Source organism: Vigna unguiculata, chromosome 7 (genome assembly GCF_037176805.1).
Source record: "Vigna unguiculata cultivar grain cowpea cultivar isolate G323 ecotype 2 chromosome 7, ASM3717680v1, whole genome shotgun sequence".
In the NCBI taxonomy this organism is placed as follows: Eukaryota; Viridiplantae; Streptophyta; class Magnoliopsida; order Fabales; family Fabaceae; genus Vigna; species Vigna unguiculata.
Genome location: NC_140798.1, coordinates 6,471,725 through 6,487,426, shown reverse-complemented (window position 1 = coordinate 6,487,426; position 15,702 = coordinate 6,471,725). Strand labels below are relative to the sequence as shown.

Genomic DNA, 15,702 nt, shown 5'->3' with positions numbered 1-15,702 from the left:
AAAGGCACCTTTGGGTTCCTGACAGGGTCCTCTTCGAATCAATTTGAACAAAATCTTCATCCTCGTAAATTAAAAATCTAACCTTCATCTCCTTTTATGTTCTGGAGTTTTGTTTTTCTATTTTGATCATGATCACACTACTAAAAAACTCATATTTCCTACTAATTTTGTTTTGAAATTTTTTTCGTAGAAAATACTTGTAAATTTTTTTGTGAAAAAAAATTTGCAAGAAATTGCTACCAATTTTTTTTGCAAAATATTTTGTATAAAATATTTTTTGCAAAAAATTTTGTAAAAAATACTTGCGAATTTTATAATTTTGTAGAAAATAATTATCAACAAAGGAATTATCTGCCAATTAAGATTCTAAGAAAAAAATGGCAGAAAAAAATCTTTTCTCGCAAATTTTTTTAATAAATTTACAAGAAAAGTCTCATGTAATATGAAAATTTCTAGTGATGTCAGAACCTCATTCTTCTCTGTGTTCTTGTGTTTTGGGCTTCTCTAGGTTGAATTGGGGGATTTGGTGCTCAAATTCCCTTGGGATTTTCTTCTTGTCAAGTTTGGTCTAACTTCAAGGTAAGGGATGCGAGATTGTGTTGTAATTTTGAAATGAACTGCTTACCTTGGTCATTAATTGTGTTTTGATGTGTTGAATTGATGAGTGCATATGAATTGTGGTGATTTGTGTTTTCCATATTTGGGTGTTGAGAATAGAGTGAAAATATGCTATTTTAGCTTAAGCGAATCTAGCTAAAGCAAAAATAGCCAGAATTTCACTTTGCTATTTGTTCTTTTAGCTCAAGCAAGAATATTTGGCTTAAGCGAGAACTCTTGTCGCTCAAGCGAGAATCTCTAGCTTAAGCGAAAAAGCCACTGAAACTCTATTTATTTTTGTTTAATTTTAGCTCAAGTGAGAGTCCTGTCGCTCAAGCGAGAATCTTTAGCTCAGGCGAGAATGTTGCAGAGTTTTAATTCCTTATTTTTAACCTATGATTGACTAAGTTAATTTTATAAATATGATGTATAAAGTTATGCATGAATGATGTTGGTATTTTGAGACTTGACTTGATATGTTTTGTATAATATGTGATTTGGTATTTGGAATGTGAGATAGAATGATTGATATGTGAATATGAAAATGTGTTTAAGGATGTATATGATTATGAAAGAATTGTTGTGAAATTGTGATGATAATGAGTTTGTTGATATATATAAGAACTGTATGTGTTTGACGTAATTCTATGGATCTAATGGGAAAATTTTATGGTGGTGTTATTTGAGTGAATGCATTGGACTATGAATTTAAGTAAGGTGACATTCTAAAACACTATTGATCATTTACATTCAAATAGAGTATAATTGATTGTGTGATGAGAGTAGGAGGATGTCTTAGTTTATGACAGGATAATGACCTTAGATGATAATGAATTAACCTTTTGTGTGGTAGGGTGAAACCCATTAATGGATTTGCAGAGCAGCAGAGGCCACCACAAGTGCAAGTCTTCAGTGATTCCGATTCCAAATGCATGTATCTGTATATTTGAGTTTAGTGTCAATTGTATGTGTGCAATTATGTGAATTATTTGTAGTTGCTGATGTATGAGTCATAATCGATATGATTTAAATAGTCTTAGGATAACTCTTTTGTATACCCTTGCACTTTGTGGTTTTGTATTGTGTTCTTTTGCAATGATGATCACCATTTTGGTGGGAGCAGATTAAGATGCAAGTTTAGATACACACATCTGAAGGATGAGGAGTTCGTAGTTATAGTTGTGAGAGTACATATGATGTATGAGTGGTTAGTATGTTCAGTATAGGGATACCTTTACACGTTTGGTGTTATTATATAAATGATATATTTTTATAGTCTGAAATCTTAAAGAAATGTATTAATATACTTTTTATCCTGTTAATCTATATTTAAATATTAAATGTTTTATTTTATGAGTTTTATATTACTAAAATGGGATGTTACACTTATTTTTTTGTAAAAATATCTTTAAATTTTAAATTCTATATTTTTTTCTTATTTTATTTTAATTTCTGTAAAATGATTTTAGTATTGAGTTTCGTAATATGGAGATAAATTTTTCTGTTTTTCAAATATGTTTTAAAATAGATTAAACTAACATAGAATTATGAGAAATGATATAAAAAATATATACATTAAAAAGTAAGTTAACTTATTTAAATGATAAAATTAAAACAAAATACTAATAAAATTAAATTATACTTGAAAGTCAATACAAATGTCTAGAAAATCTGAAAGCAAAACTAAAGAAAAGTCACAACCGAGAAAGTTTAATGATCAACTTCACCGTTCTTTGACCAAATAATTAAATTCAGTGTATTTAGCGGCAGGGTACAGTTACGTCACAAATTTGAATAAAAAAACATAGAACCTTTGTAAGGGCGAATGTACCTTAAGAGTTTTATAATGTAAATTTTTTATTTATCTATATTTTTGTTGCTTATATTTTATAAAATTTGCAATTTTTTATTTTACTTTCTCTTCATATATAATGTTAGTCCTTTAATTTTTCATTACAAATATTTATCTTCAATTTTCAGTTTAAAATATATTAAATTATGTTTAGTAAGAAATATTTTTAATCGTTTTAAAAATTCACCATATAATTAACAATTAAAAGGATATATTATATATAAGACCGTAATTTTTAATTTTGTAAAATATAAATACCAAAAGCTTGGTGAAATCAGTTAATAAGATAGTTAATAGGTTATAAGTTCTTTTATAGCTGGAAGATGATAAACTCAGTTTATGAATATCAAAAATTGATAAAACTAATATATTAACCTAAAATTGTTTGGAAAAAATAGTTGATAAAGTAGTTGGTAAATATAAAATGACAAAAAAAAGTACACATTTTTTTTTTGGTTTTTTAGAGAAAAATATTTTTTTATGTTTTAGATAAAAAAGTTCAACACCGTATTATCTTTATTAAGTGCTAAAACAAAAGTAAATTTTAACATGATTATACTTCATATGATACACATGATGAATTAAACGAACAATAGATCATGACCAAAAATGTTTCAAATGACACAATACTATAGAGTCCTGGTTTGTCTATTGATGTGAGGAAGCTCTCAGACAACAAAAACGAATAAAACTGATCTAATATTGTTTTATACAAAAAATATATATGTTTACTTCATCACAGTAGGGAATATCTATTACTTCTTTTTCACAAATATGAGTTATATTTTTCTCTCTCAACTTTTTGTAAAAATTGAAATTATTTTTTAATCAAAATTTTGATCTAATTTAGTCCTCAAATTTTAAAAGTACATAAATTTAATCTTTTTAACAAAATGTTGTTAAGTTTATTTGACGTTTCAAAAACGTTTTTTAGATAACATTGAAGCGAAATGGATAGATTTAAAAAACGTTTCAAATAATGTAAACAACTCAAATGCTATCATGAATCATGTTTAAAACATAAAAAAAAAAACTTAACAAAATTTGATTATAAAAACTAAATTCATGCATTTCTAAAGTTGAAGGCTAAATTAGACCAAAATTTCAAATTTGGACTAATTCTAATTTTGATTAAAATTTAAAAGACCAAAATCATATTTAACCCTGACAAATATTTATTAACCAAAAGAAAAGACATATTAGAAGATCTCTCGAAACAAGAGATAAATATTCTTTTCTTTACCAAATTCCTTAACCAAACTTTGTTAAACTTTGTTAACTGTAGAAACATGAATACTTTTGTAAACACTACAACTTAAGCTCATTTAAGAAAATATACATTGTCTAAGAAGAAGATAAACACATCCATCTATTGGGATATTGCCAAAATGAAGAGAGAACATTTATTTCAGCATAGAGTGCACTAAATATATTCATCACTATTAAACTCATTAAATGAAAAAAAAAAAAAAGACATTCAAAAGAGCTCAAATTGTTAATCGGCAATAGAATACTCTACAAGGACTACTTTCTTCTAAAGTCTATAAATAGTCATTCAAAAAATAGAAGAAAGGAGGGACAATACACATAGTGCAAAAACGTTATTTAAACTTCTGGATCAAATTAAAAAGAATAATTATTTAAGCAAAAAATATTTGTGAAAGAATATTCGCTTAAACCAAATAGAAGAAAATTAAATAAGTTAGCTAAAATATCTTGTAATTTATAAGTTAGAATTTGTTAGTCAATCTGTTAGGAAAAAACCTTCGAGAATTACTTTTTCGAGAATCACTTTATTAATAGAGTAAAAAAATAAACACAAGAAAATATATAGACAACATATCCATGCCCTTTGACCCCGAGTACATCCACATTCTCCAAAGCAATAATGTAACTCAATCCCCAGAAAGCTCTTATTACACGAGTATAAGAAATAAGAAGAGTCAAATACAAGCTTGAAGTGTCTTTGACTTGAGACAAGAGATATCTTGGACTTAGAGTCCATTATATAGTCACTAACACCCACTTCCTTGATTATCCTAGACGACAATGTAAAACTTTTCACGACATGTTATTTTCATCGTCCGAACACAAACTAGCTTATAAACCAGTAGTTATCTTATTGGCCTTATAAAACACATTTTAAGTATAAATTTTAAACGATATTCAAGTGTACAAATGTTGAAAAGTTTAAATAGTTTCTTATGTAGGGTGGATAACTATGCGTGTGTCGAAAATGCCCTTTGATTGAATTATAGAATAACCTTTCTCTATTTCTCCATACACCCATTTGCCTCTTTTGTTCCTTAATCCGTAAGTCACTGCCACAATATATATCTGAAGAGAAAAAATGATTGGGTTTAGATTTAAAATTCCCTTGAAGTTACTTTGTAAATTTCACCAATTTGATGCGGTGCAGGTTGAAATTGGAGGGGTGCAGGAACCAATTGCCTACAAAGTATTGATCTGACAGAGTTACGGGCATATCTATTCACATCCCCTGATTACTGTTTACATCTTTCGAAAAATTGATGCACTTTTTCTTGAAAAATGATATTTTAACAAATGTTTTTTTAATAAAGTTTGACAAACTACTTATTTAGATAAAAAAAATACTACTTTATTATTTTATTTTAATTAAAAAATAAAAAAATTAATCTATTTTAATTCTATTTATATAAAGTTTATCAAACAAACTTTTGGTCAAAAACTCATTTTTCCTTTTTCTTCCACTTCTATTGACACCCCATTTTCTTCTTTCATCTTCACTGGCGCCACTTTCACCATCTCTACTGGCACTCCTTATTTTTCCATCTTTTTCATATTTGTATTTTTATTGTACAATTCAAAGTACACTTTTTATTTTATGTTTTGAAATATTTAGGCAATAACACGTTTATATTTTGTATTTAAGAATGCATAATCCGAAATACAATTTTTATATTTCATATTATGTATTTTGAAACGTTTCCCGTTTATATATTCCGAATTTAAAAATGAAAGAGGACAAAATTAGAATTTTCAAGTTTACGGAGGTGCATGAAGAAAATATTGAAGAAGCTGCCCACAAATATCTTTCTTCAGCACAACTTTAAAGCCTAAACGAATCTACTAGATGCAGCACCCCGAAAATACTCTCTCACACCCCTTACTTCTCTTCAAAATCACGAGACCAATCTATTTAAAATTCAAAATAACTTAAATTTTGTTATCACTTTTCTGATTACATATATCTATCTTCAGTCCTACTTAAAAGTCTAAAAATATCTCTTAGATGTAACTCCTGAAATACGATATTTCACTCTTTACTTTAATTGTATTAATTATATACATTACAAACTAAAAAAATTTCTGCCAATTTTATTTTAATTTAAAAAAAAATAATTACAAATTTTGTTATAAAAAAAATTTGCAAGAAATTATTGTCAATTGCTTTGAAAAATATTTTGTATAAAACACTTCTAATAAAAAAATTGTAAAAAATATTTGAGAATCTTATAATTTTATAGGAAATAATTATCTATAAATGACTTGTCAAATAAAATTCTTAAAAAAATAATAAAAATAAGTCTTTTTTTACAAATTTTTTAAATAAATTAGTAAGAAAAATCTTATGAAAATTTATAATAAAGAAACTAAGCAGATCAATTTATTATAATATAAAATGTCACTCAAATTTAATTATCAAATTTTAATAATTATCGCACATATTCTAATATAGTTTTCCCATTGAGACTCCACTGAAGAACTGAAATGGATCCAATTTTGATGCTATCCAGATGTTTCTAAATGCAATATCTATTGCATGATACATCTCACAATCAGAGGCGGAACTAGGATTAAAATTGTAGGGGCCAAATTAGATTTGTTATATATAATTTTTCTTTAGAAAAAAAATTATTCATTTTTTTCTCTTCATTTCCTCTCCTTAAAACAAACACACATAATAGTAGAATTCAAAAAAATATTATTATCATTCGCTATTATATCATGCTATTATATCATGATACCAATTCATGAATACTATTTTAGATAAGTCATTCGTATCTCATCAATTTGATTTGGTGGTATTGTAAAATTTGATGTCGTTTTTTCATATCACGTTCTAATGAATTTTTAAATTCATTATATGTAACTCTGAGAACTTTAGATATTTGTTTTATATTGTCTTAAATTCTTGGTTCTTATTAAATTTCTGGTTTAGTCAACGTAAATGCATCTCTTTTTCATCTTCATCACAAACCTTCCTCTTTGAAAAAAAGGAATCATTTTTTTTTATTTTTTATCATAATCTTTCTAATATAAATTTATCACCTCTCACCTATTTAGAAAAAATAAAATTTATATTCACAAATCACAATTATCACACTGCAAAACATAACAAAACTCATACTACTTTAATTAAATAAGAAATATTGTATAAATTCAAAACTCAAAAAAAATTACCATAGGTGGCGAAAAACACAAAATCCCTAAATTTCATAATTAAGAGTTATAATAATTTAGGAAAAAATTATAATTAGGGTTCATACCAATTTCATAAAAGAATCCCTAAAATCATAATTAGGGTTTATATTAATTTGGAATAAACTTAATTTGGAAGAAACATCCTAAAAAGTATCATAAACTAATTAACATACATAAATCATAATAAGATACTAACCTTCATTTGTGAGAGATCATGCAAGAATGTATACATGAATCTCAATCTATGTGTTTTCAACCTCTATTTCCCAATATATCTCTTTGTATTTATTTCTCTTCACACACTTTCATGATAATTTACATGGTGGAAAGATCTTATAGTTAGAAAAAAAAAACCCTAATCTCTTTTATAAATTAATGTCTCTGTTAAATTTTTTTATTTTATCTTTTATTATAATTTTCCATAATATAATCTTAATATAAATAATATATAATATAATTTTAAAAAATATATAAATATATATAAAAAAAATTCAAAAAAAAAATGGGGGAGCCGTGGCTTCCCCCTGTCATATCATAGTTCCGCCGGTGCTCACAATAAGGAGTTAAATAGTTGATTTGGAAGGTAATACTGTTTCTCACATTTAGAGATGGCAAATAAACCCGTTTCCGTGGGTATTGTCCGAACCCGTCCCCGTTTTGACGGGGAATCCCCGCATTGACTGAGTCTGGGTATGGGTATGAGGAATCCCCGACTTTTTCGATTGGGTATGAGGATGTACATATCCCCGCCATAATACACGTCCCCGTTTAAATTATTAAAATATTCACAATTAATTAAGTAACCATATATATATATATATATATTATATTATTTTTTATTTCTTTTAATTATTTGGTTTGTCATGAAACTCATTCGCATCTCAATTATATTTTTCATCTTATCATAACATTTATGTAATTATGTTAAAAAGATGTATGTCAATTAAATTTTTTTGTCTCACATTTGAATATTTCTATTATTTTGTACATGAGAATGTTTAATACTCTCAATTTAAGTATTTGATAGTACAAACCTTTCGTTTACTAGGTAATATAAAAAAATCATTTACTTATTATTATTAGTTTTTGTTTCATTTGAAGAACTCTTTTGTTTCACTAAAACAAATTTTTGTTATTTCTCAACCATTGAGTATATATGTTGATATTTGAAAAGTTTTCTTAGATCTCTAAGATATTTTTCAACTTATCATACCCTTAATTATACATTTATTTTCCTTTATGCTATTTCTTTCAATAGTCTCTCAAATTGTTTGTAAACATGTTAATTTTTTAATATTTTTATTTTTTGTTTATTTTCATTATGTAGAATACTCTTTCAATATATTTTATCTAATTATTTTTTATTTTCTAACTCATTATCAATTATACTGTAATTTTTTCACTATAATTGTATAAATAACTTTTATTTACTACAATATAAAAATTTAATGTAATTGTCATGAATAATTTTTTATCACCATCCAAAATAATTGAAGTTCAAAAATACAAGATCTATGTTAAAATTTTATTATTATGATTATTATTTGTTCTTTGTATAATTTTGATCAAGTAATGTATTATAACTTTGATTAGTGTATAAAAAAGAGATTTATTAGAATTTAAAAAATTGAAGTAAAAAAACATTTAAAATATATTTTAAATTGAATATTTGTTTTCCTTTTATATTTTTAAAAAAATATTTGTAAATTTAATAAATGTGTTGGTTCTTATGAAATTTTATTTGGTATTATAATCTAAAATGTAAACAATTATATTTTATTTTTAACTTTTATTATGATTATTATTTGTTCTTTGTATCATTTTGATCAAATGATGTATATTATAACTTTTATTAGTGTATAAAAAAAAGATTCATTAGAATTTAAAAGATTGAAGTAAACAAACATTTAAAATATATTTTAATTTGAATATTTGTTTTCCTTTTATATTTTTAAATTTTATCAACTAGGTTTCATTAATGTTTGTAAATTTAATAAATGTGTTGGTTCTAATAAAATTTTATTTGGTATTATAATATAAAATGTAAACAATTATAATTTATTTTAAACTTTTATTATGATTATTATTTGTTTTTTGTATCATTTTGATCAAATGATGTATTATAACTTTTATTAGTGTATAAAAAAAGAGATTTATTAGAATTTAAAATATTGAAGTAAACAAACATTTAAAATATATTTTAATTTGAATATTTATTTTACTTTATATTCTTTTAAAAAATATTTATAAATTTTATCAACTATGTTTCATTAATATTTGCAAATTTCATAATTGTTTTGGTTCTCATGAAATTTTATTTGGTATTATAATCTAAAATGTAAACAATTATAATTTATAAGTATTTGATATTGAATAAACAATGATCCTTCTAATATTGAATATTTGATAATATTATGTTTTCTTTATCATAATTTTTTATTATTTTATAAAAATTAATTAAAATTAATATCGAAGGAGTAAGAAAATGGGTATGGGTATGGGTACGAGATTATACTCGTTATCCGGTGGGGATGGAAATGGGACAAAAGGTTGATACCCGTTGGGCTTGGGTATGGGGATGTAGATAAATTTTTTTTACGGGGTATGGGATAGCGAAACACGTGCCCGCCCCGCCCGTTGCCATCCCTACTCACATTCTTTATTCTATGAATTGATTATATCTAACAATCAATATTAAAGTTTCATTTAAATTCACTTGTTGTGATGTATAGAATTATGAAAACCCTCTTTATTATGAGTCACACCTTCATATTTTTCTTCCTCCATCTTCTAACTTTTTATAAATATTCATTTTGTCCTTTTAGGTTTATAACTTCAAATTTTAAAAGTTCTAAACTCTTGAGTGGTATATGTGAATTCTTACTTTGAACATTGAATTAAAAAGAAAGTATTATTGAAGATTAAGATTTTGTAGGAGATGAAGTCGTAAATTAGAAAGAACCAATCCAATAAAAGAAATTGAAAGTACAAGAGGAAAATATGAGGAGTGGAAAGGAAAAGTTTCACATAGACTGATTCTTCATTTTTTTTGTTATTTTTGTATGCATATTTATGTCAATGTTAGGATCCCAATTATAATCCTTTTAGATAAAATCCCTTCTTTGGATGCAGGAAGAAAAAAAAAAGGATTAAGGAGAAATGTTTAGAATTATGAATTGGTGACACCATCTTATTTGTTTAAACCATTTATAAAATACATATAGTGCTCTTTTTCTTTTGGTGGATTCACAAGAAAAATGTAAACACAATTCCAAAGCAAATGTTTAAGTAGAATATTTAAGGTTTTTTGTGTTCGATAATAGTCTAAGATGAATGTATATTTTTTAGAAGTGATTAGTAGCTAGTTCATGTACAGATTGACATATGAAAATTAAGAGCAAAATCAGTAATTGGGGAAGAATTTAATTGATTAAGCGTGAACGTAAGTGTTGAAAACAGTAAACAGAGTTGGGGAGGGATGGCCGTGAGCTGGAACGAAGAAGAGAATGGAGAATTGAGATGGAATGAATGAAGCAAGCCATACGACTTGGGGGATAATGCCAAGATGAGTGAAGGAGGAGTCGCCACATAAGCTAAACACTCGAAATAAGATCCTAGATGAGAGTTGCACTCCCTTTCTCACACAAGATTGTGCAAAAGGTTTCTATTCTTAAAATGGTGAAATGCACAATTTTGGATAAGTAGATTTTCATCAACGACTACACTCTAGATACAAAATGATGAGTAGTTGGTTCATGTACATATGGGTATATGAAAATTAAGAGGGAAATAAGAAAATGGGGAAGGATTGAACCGATTAAGCTTGAACCCAAGTGTTGAAAACAATTAGCGAAGTTGGGGATGAATGACTATGAGCTGGAATGAAGAGGAAAATGGAGAATTGAGATGGAACCAATGGGCGAAGCCACGCCACTTGGACATACGTCGAGATGATTGAAAGAGGAGTCACCACTTGAGTTGAATACTCAAGATAAGACCCTAGGTGAAAGTTGCATTCCCTTTCTCACACAAGAATGTGCAAAAAAGGTTTCTATTCTCAAAATGCAAACCTGTCTTTACAAACACGAAAACCTTTTTAAAGTTTGAAGGTAAGCTAACCTAAAAATTATACCAACTAAAAAAAGTCAACTCCTAATTACAAGGTACTAGTTAAAGAAATGCAAAACACATGCATATCTTCTAAAACTCATACGTGCTTGTTGGGCATTGTAGCCGTCGTTGGGTGCTACCCTCCTATCGTTCGGCACCAATGTACCCTGTAGGTGCTGATTGGCTATTGATTTCACTAGCATTGGGCGCCCTCTACTAGAGTTGGGCGGGAGAGTTGTTGCCTTTTGATGCTTGGTAAATTGAGTGCCACTCCTCTTCATACACATCCTTTCATGATCAAAATCTCATCAAGAAGTAAATTTTAAGCCCAATTTAATATGCAAAATTGGTTTGTAAGGTGATATTTACACTCATTTATATGTTGTAAATTTGTCTTATTTCTAATTAATGTGAGGTCTCTAATACAACCCACTCATGACGAGACATAAGCATGAAACTAGACTTTATGGGTGATCTTTATAGTAGTTCGATAATGGATATGATAGACCCAACAAAAAACAAATCTCATTATGATAGACTTCAAAGAACTTTAATACAATCTTAAGATGTGGATTGTAAATATAACTCAACTAACAAAATTAACTTACAAGACAAAGTTTATACCCACTTATATATTGTAATTTTTTTATGTATAGTCAGTGTGTGATCAACATTTTTTTTAAAATTTAATCAATTTTGGCTTAAACCAAAGCCTGTAATAAAAATGAAATATCAATGTTAATTTTCATACAATGAACAATAACGTTATACTAAAATCACAATCTAAATGATACAAAATAAAATTTAGGATACGGAAAAAAAAGGTAAAAAACAACAAATTAGAAACACAAAATTAATGAAGACATGCATTGCGTTTTCCTTATCTTATGTGATTAATATATCATATGAATTCTATACTTGGATCTTAGTTTATTGGACCTTTTGAGCCTACTAAAAAATTTATAATATATGTATATACGTATAGATTGTTTGCGAAATTAAAAAAGGATATCGTGTGAGATATGTGACGTATTCAAGAATCCAGTTCTGTCTTAGACTAAGCTCAAACCCCAATTGATTAATTGAAAACAAAGCAAAAAGAAATAGAAAGCATTTGAATATATGTGTGGATTAAAGAAAGAGAAAGAATTCAAATATGTGGACTATGTATTGGGTTATACGTATTCACCAAAAAGTGTCCCATAATCTATGCTTAAAGGGTTTTGTTTATGCAAACCCATGCTTTCATTTAAATATTTCCCATCCAAATCAAACAATATTTGCAGAATTTTAGTGCATTTTTGTATGATTTGGATGCACTTTCTTTGATTTTGAGACAAATGCATAAGAAAAGCAAAAATCTTCAGAATCATTGTTAGAGATGTAATATAAAGTTACTCTCGTGTGCGTGTCTTTGTTTAATAAGACAAGTTTTTGGGATCAATGGTTGATCATGATATAATTATTTCAGACCACATGTTTATTTTAATAGTGCAAAACATTTATTAATTGTCAAATTTGTGCATAAAATGAACGGATGAGAATAATTTAGAATGTTATCTTAATTTGTCACTTGATATGTTCTTTTAGTAAAAACAAAAACTTTAAGTTTAATTTCTTTTTTTATTCTATTGTTCAGTGTATGGACGATTTTTATCTCATTGTTAACTTAGCCCTTCATTTAACACTTTACAATTTCATTTAAAAGTTTTAATTGTTCGATACAAATTTCAATTTTTTTATAATTTTAGTTCGGTATCTTTCACCAATAATTCAATTTTTAATATATGTTATGTGGTGATAAATCTAAGAAACATTTATCACTACAAGAAAATCTCTCATTTTAACAATCAATTTTAGTGATTAAAAATTCTTAGTCAATATTGTGACTAATTTAAATACCAATTTATAAAAAAAATTGATTGTTAAAATAATTACTATTATAAATAAAAAATTGTAATTTGTCTCTAAAATTTAACTACCAAAATTTTAATTATCAGAGAAATTAGTTTATAAACTAATCACTAAACATTATTTACAAAGATTTTGACTATTAAAGGAATTCATTTCTAAATCAATTTCTAATTAATTAGTGATCAATTCAACGACCAATTTTTTATTTATAATAGTGACTATTTAGTAAATAATATTTTTTTTTATAAATTGGTATAGAATAATTGGTCACTATAATGACTAACAATTTGTTTTTACTAAATTTGGTTATTATTTAAAAATTTTCTTGTAGTGTAAGTAACTTAAATTATTTATCTTTTACAAGTCAATAAATGGTTTATATCAAATATTAAATATTAAAAGTGAAGTAAAATCACAAAAAAAAAAAAATACTATGCAACTAAAAAATAATAATTAAGTAGATTGCCGCTTCATTAAAATAGTCAAAAACTAAACGGTAAGTTAAGAGTAAAAATAAAGTTATGCATTTTTTAAATATATAAACTAAACTTGAGCAATTAAATTACGAAGATAAAAATTTAACATTTTTAAACATACGAACCAAAATTATGTTAAAAAAAATCACGTATCAAAATGAACCGAAATTGTTCCCGCACTAAACTATAATGCCCTCAAGTCTAAATTTTATTTGTATTACAAAAAAGGAATTTCAACACACGGTTGTGGACAATTGCTGAGGTAGGTTACTTGTAATCTACACAAGTATATATTTATAATCTACAATATCTTGTAAGATAACCTTTTAAATCAAATTAAAAACATTAGAGAAAAGAGATAGAATAAACTAAATTATTCATTAAAGGGTTGTTTATCTCGTAAAAATATTATAATCTATTTTTCCCCATTAAAAAGATTCTGAATCCACTGCCATAGTATACCTCTGCATTGTTCACATTATTTCAAACCAAATGACTCCATGTGTGAGAAGATTTATTAAAAAACTCATGTCTGATTATTTAATAAGCTTTTGGGATAAATGCAAAGGGAAAGTTCCCTTTATCAGTTTCTCATTGCATTTTGGCTCTTTCTTATTTTCCTAGAACCTGTAAAGTTGTCATTAGTGCTTGTTATCCAAAAGCAAGTTTTCATAAGAAAAAAATAAGACACTTTATTGACAGATTACAAAGTAAGTTCTCTTCAGAATATAATTTACAACTTCTACCACACAGCTTCTGCAACAACAATAACTCATCCAAACTCCAAAAGTTCTAGTTTTTTTTTTTTTTTTTTTTTTTTTTTTCTTAGTAGTTTTCTAAAGCATTAACAGAAGGGAGCAACTAAATTGTATAGACCAGCTTTGCTTGCTGCATTAGCTACAGTGAAATTGCCATGATCCAAGTTCCACAGACCATCCAAAAAGATTTCTTCAGATGAGGTTTCTGGTGCAGAAATGTTGCCATTATTAAGCATGGAGTAAAAGAATCCTTGCTCTTCTGTGTTGTTTTGGTGCATGGTGTTCATTTCTTGTCTAGATTGAGATGCTGCTGCATAAGGTGTTCTGCATGTGTTGTTGTCCTCAAGCAAGGCCATGATGTCTTTCATGTCAAAGTTGAACTGTAGCTGTTTTTGTGCCTCATACTGTTGCTGCTGCTGCAACTGTTGCTGTTGAAATTGCTGCTTCTTCATGACTCTATTTCTTGCTTTCTCAGCTGCATCAGAGGGACTTTTAGCTTTTTTCTTGAAATGAGTCCTCCAATAGTTCTTTATCTCATTGTCTGTTCTTCCTGGTAAACTCCTTGCAATTGTTGACCATCTGAAGTTTTTGGTTCAGTAGTTAGCAACCAAGAACTCAGAAAAAAAAAATGCTGAAAAAAAGCATGCAAAAGGGCAAGAGAATGAACATGTATACATAAATTTTTTTTACCTGTTCCCCCACCTTGCATGCAACTCCAGAATTATACTCTCTTCTTGTGGTGTTATCTGTCCCCTCTTTAGATCAGGCCTCAGATAATTCACCCACCTCAATCTGCAACTCTTCCCATTTCTTTTCAACCCTACATCATTATTTTTCAGATCATAGAACAGTTTAAGTTTCAAAATGCAGAGAAGAAGTTGAAAACAATTTCACTTGTTTTTTTTTTTTGTTGCTGTAGTTGTATTGTAATAACTTGTAAAAAAAAGTGAAATTCAATGAAGAAAAGCAGTGAAAGATTAATATTGTTGTTAATTACCTGCAAGCCTAGAAACAGAGTTCCATCTTCCTTCACCATGGAGTCTGACATATTCAACAAGCAACCTGTCTTCTTCAGCAGTCCATGGCCCCTTCCTCCACAGTTCCTCCTCCATCATCACACCTCCACCACCCAAAACTTTCCCCCAATACATGCAATTAGGGTTCCAAGTTTGTTCTTGGAGAAAAATGGTTTCTTTTTCTTGCAATTTCTGTGACACTGAATTAGGGCTAATGTTTGATGCATGTTGTGGGTGTGGTGTTTGCTGCATATTTATACCTGAAAAGTTTTGCCCCCAACTGGATTCTATCAATCAATCAAAGGTCACTTTCTTAACTTCGTATCATGTCTATCCACTTCACTGTTTAAGGTACTACGGGTAACACTTTTTTTAAGAACATGTTTCAATAAACAAACCCTAGGAACCAAAGTCACACTGAAAATGTTGCACGCTTGTCCATCAACTTTGAAATGACCCAAATACCATTACACTCTTCCTGTCATAATTACAATAAAACTCACTTATTTCTT

The 15,702-nt window shown here is 27.3% G+C and overlaps 1 protein-coding gene across 1 annotated transcript; it reads right to left on the bottom strand.

Annotated features, from left to right (window-relative positions):
• Positions 1-14,082: 14,082 nt before the first annotated feature.
• Positions 14,083-15,472, bottom strand: LOC114190795 (uncharacterized). Its single transcript, XM_028079833.2, has 3 exons — positions 15,172-15,472; positions 14,865-14,994; positions 14,083-14,753 (listed from the first exon to the last, which is right to left on the bottom strand). Exons 1-3 carry the CDS (start codon positions 15,440-15,442, stop codon positions 14,261-14,263), a joined length of 894 nt encoding a protein of 297 aa, XP_027935634.2. The 5' UTR covers positions 15,443-15,472; the 3' UTR covers positions 14,083-14,260.
• Positions 15,473-15,702: the final 230 nt, after the last annotated feature.

Excerpts from the sequence above, each read along its gene's own strand:
- LOC114190795 (XM_028079833.2), bottom strand. The coding sequence starts at position 15,442 with ATGCAGCAAACACCACACCCACAACATGCATCAAACATTAGCCCTAAT. Across the intron at positions 14,995-15,171 it reads CTCTGTTTCTAGGCTTGCAG|GGTTGAAAAGAAATGGGAAG; the intron begins GTAATTAACAAC and ends ATAATGATGTAG. Across the intron at positions 14,754-14,864 it reads CATGCAAGGTGGGGGAACAG|ATGGTCAACAATTGCAAGGA; the intron begins GTAAAAAAAATT and ends CAAAAACTTCAG.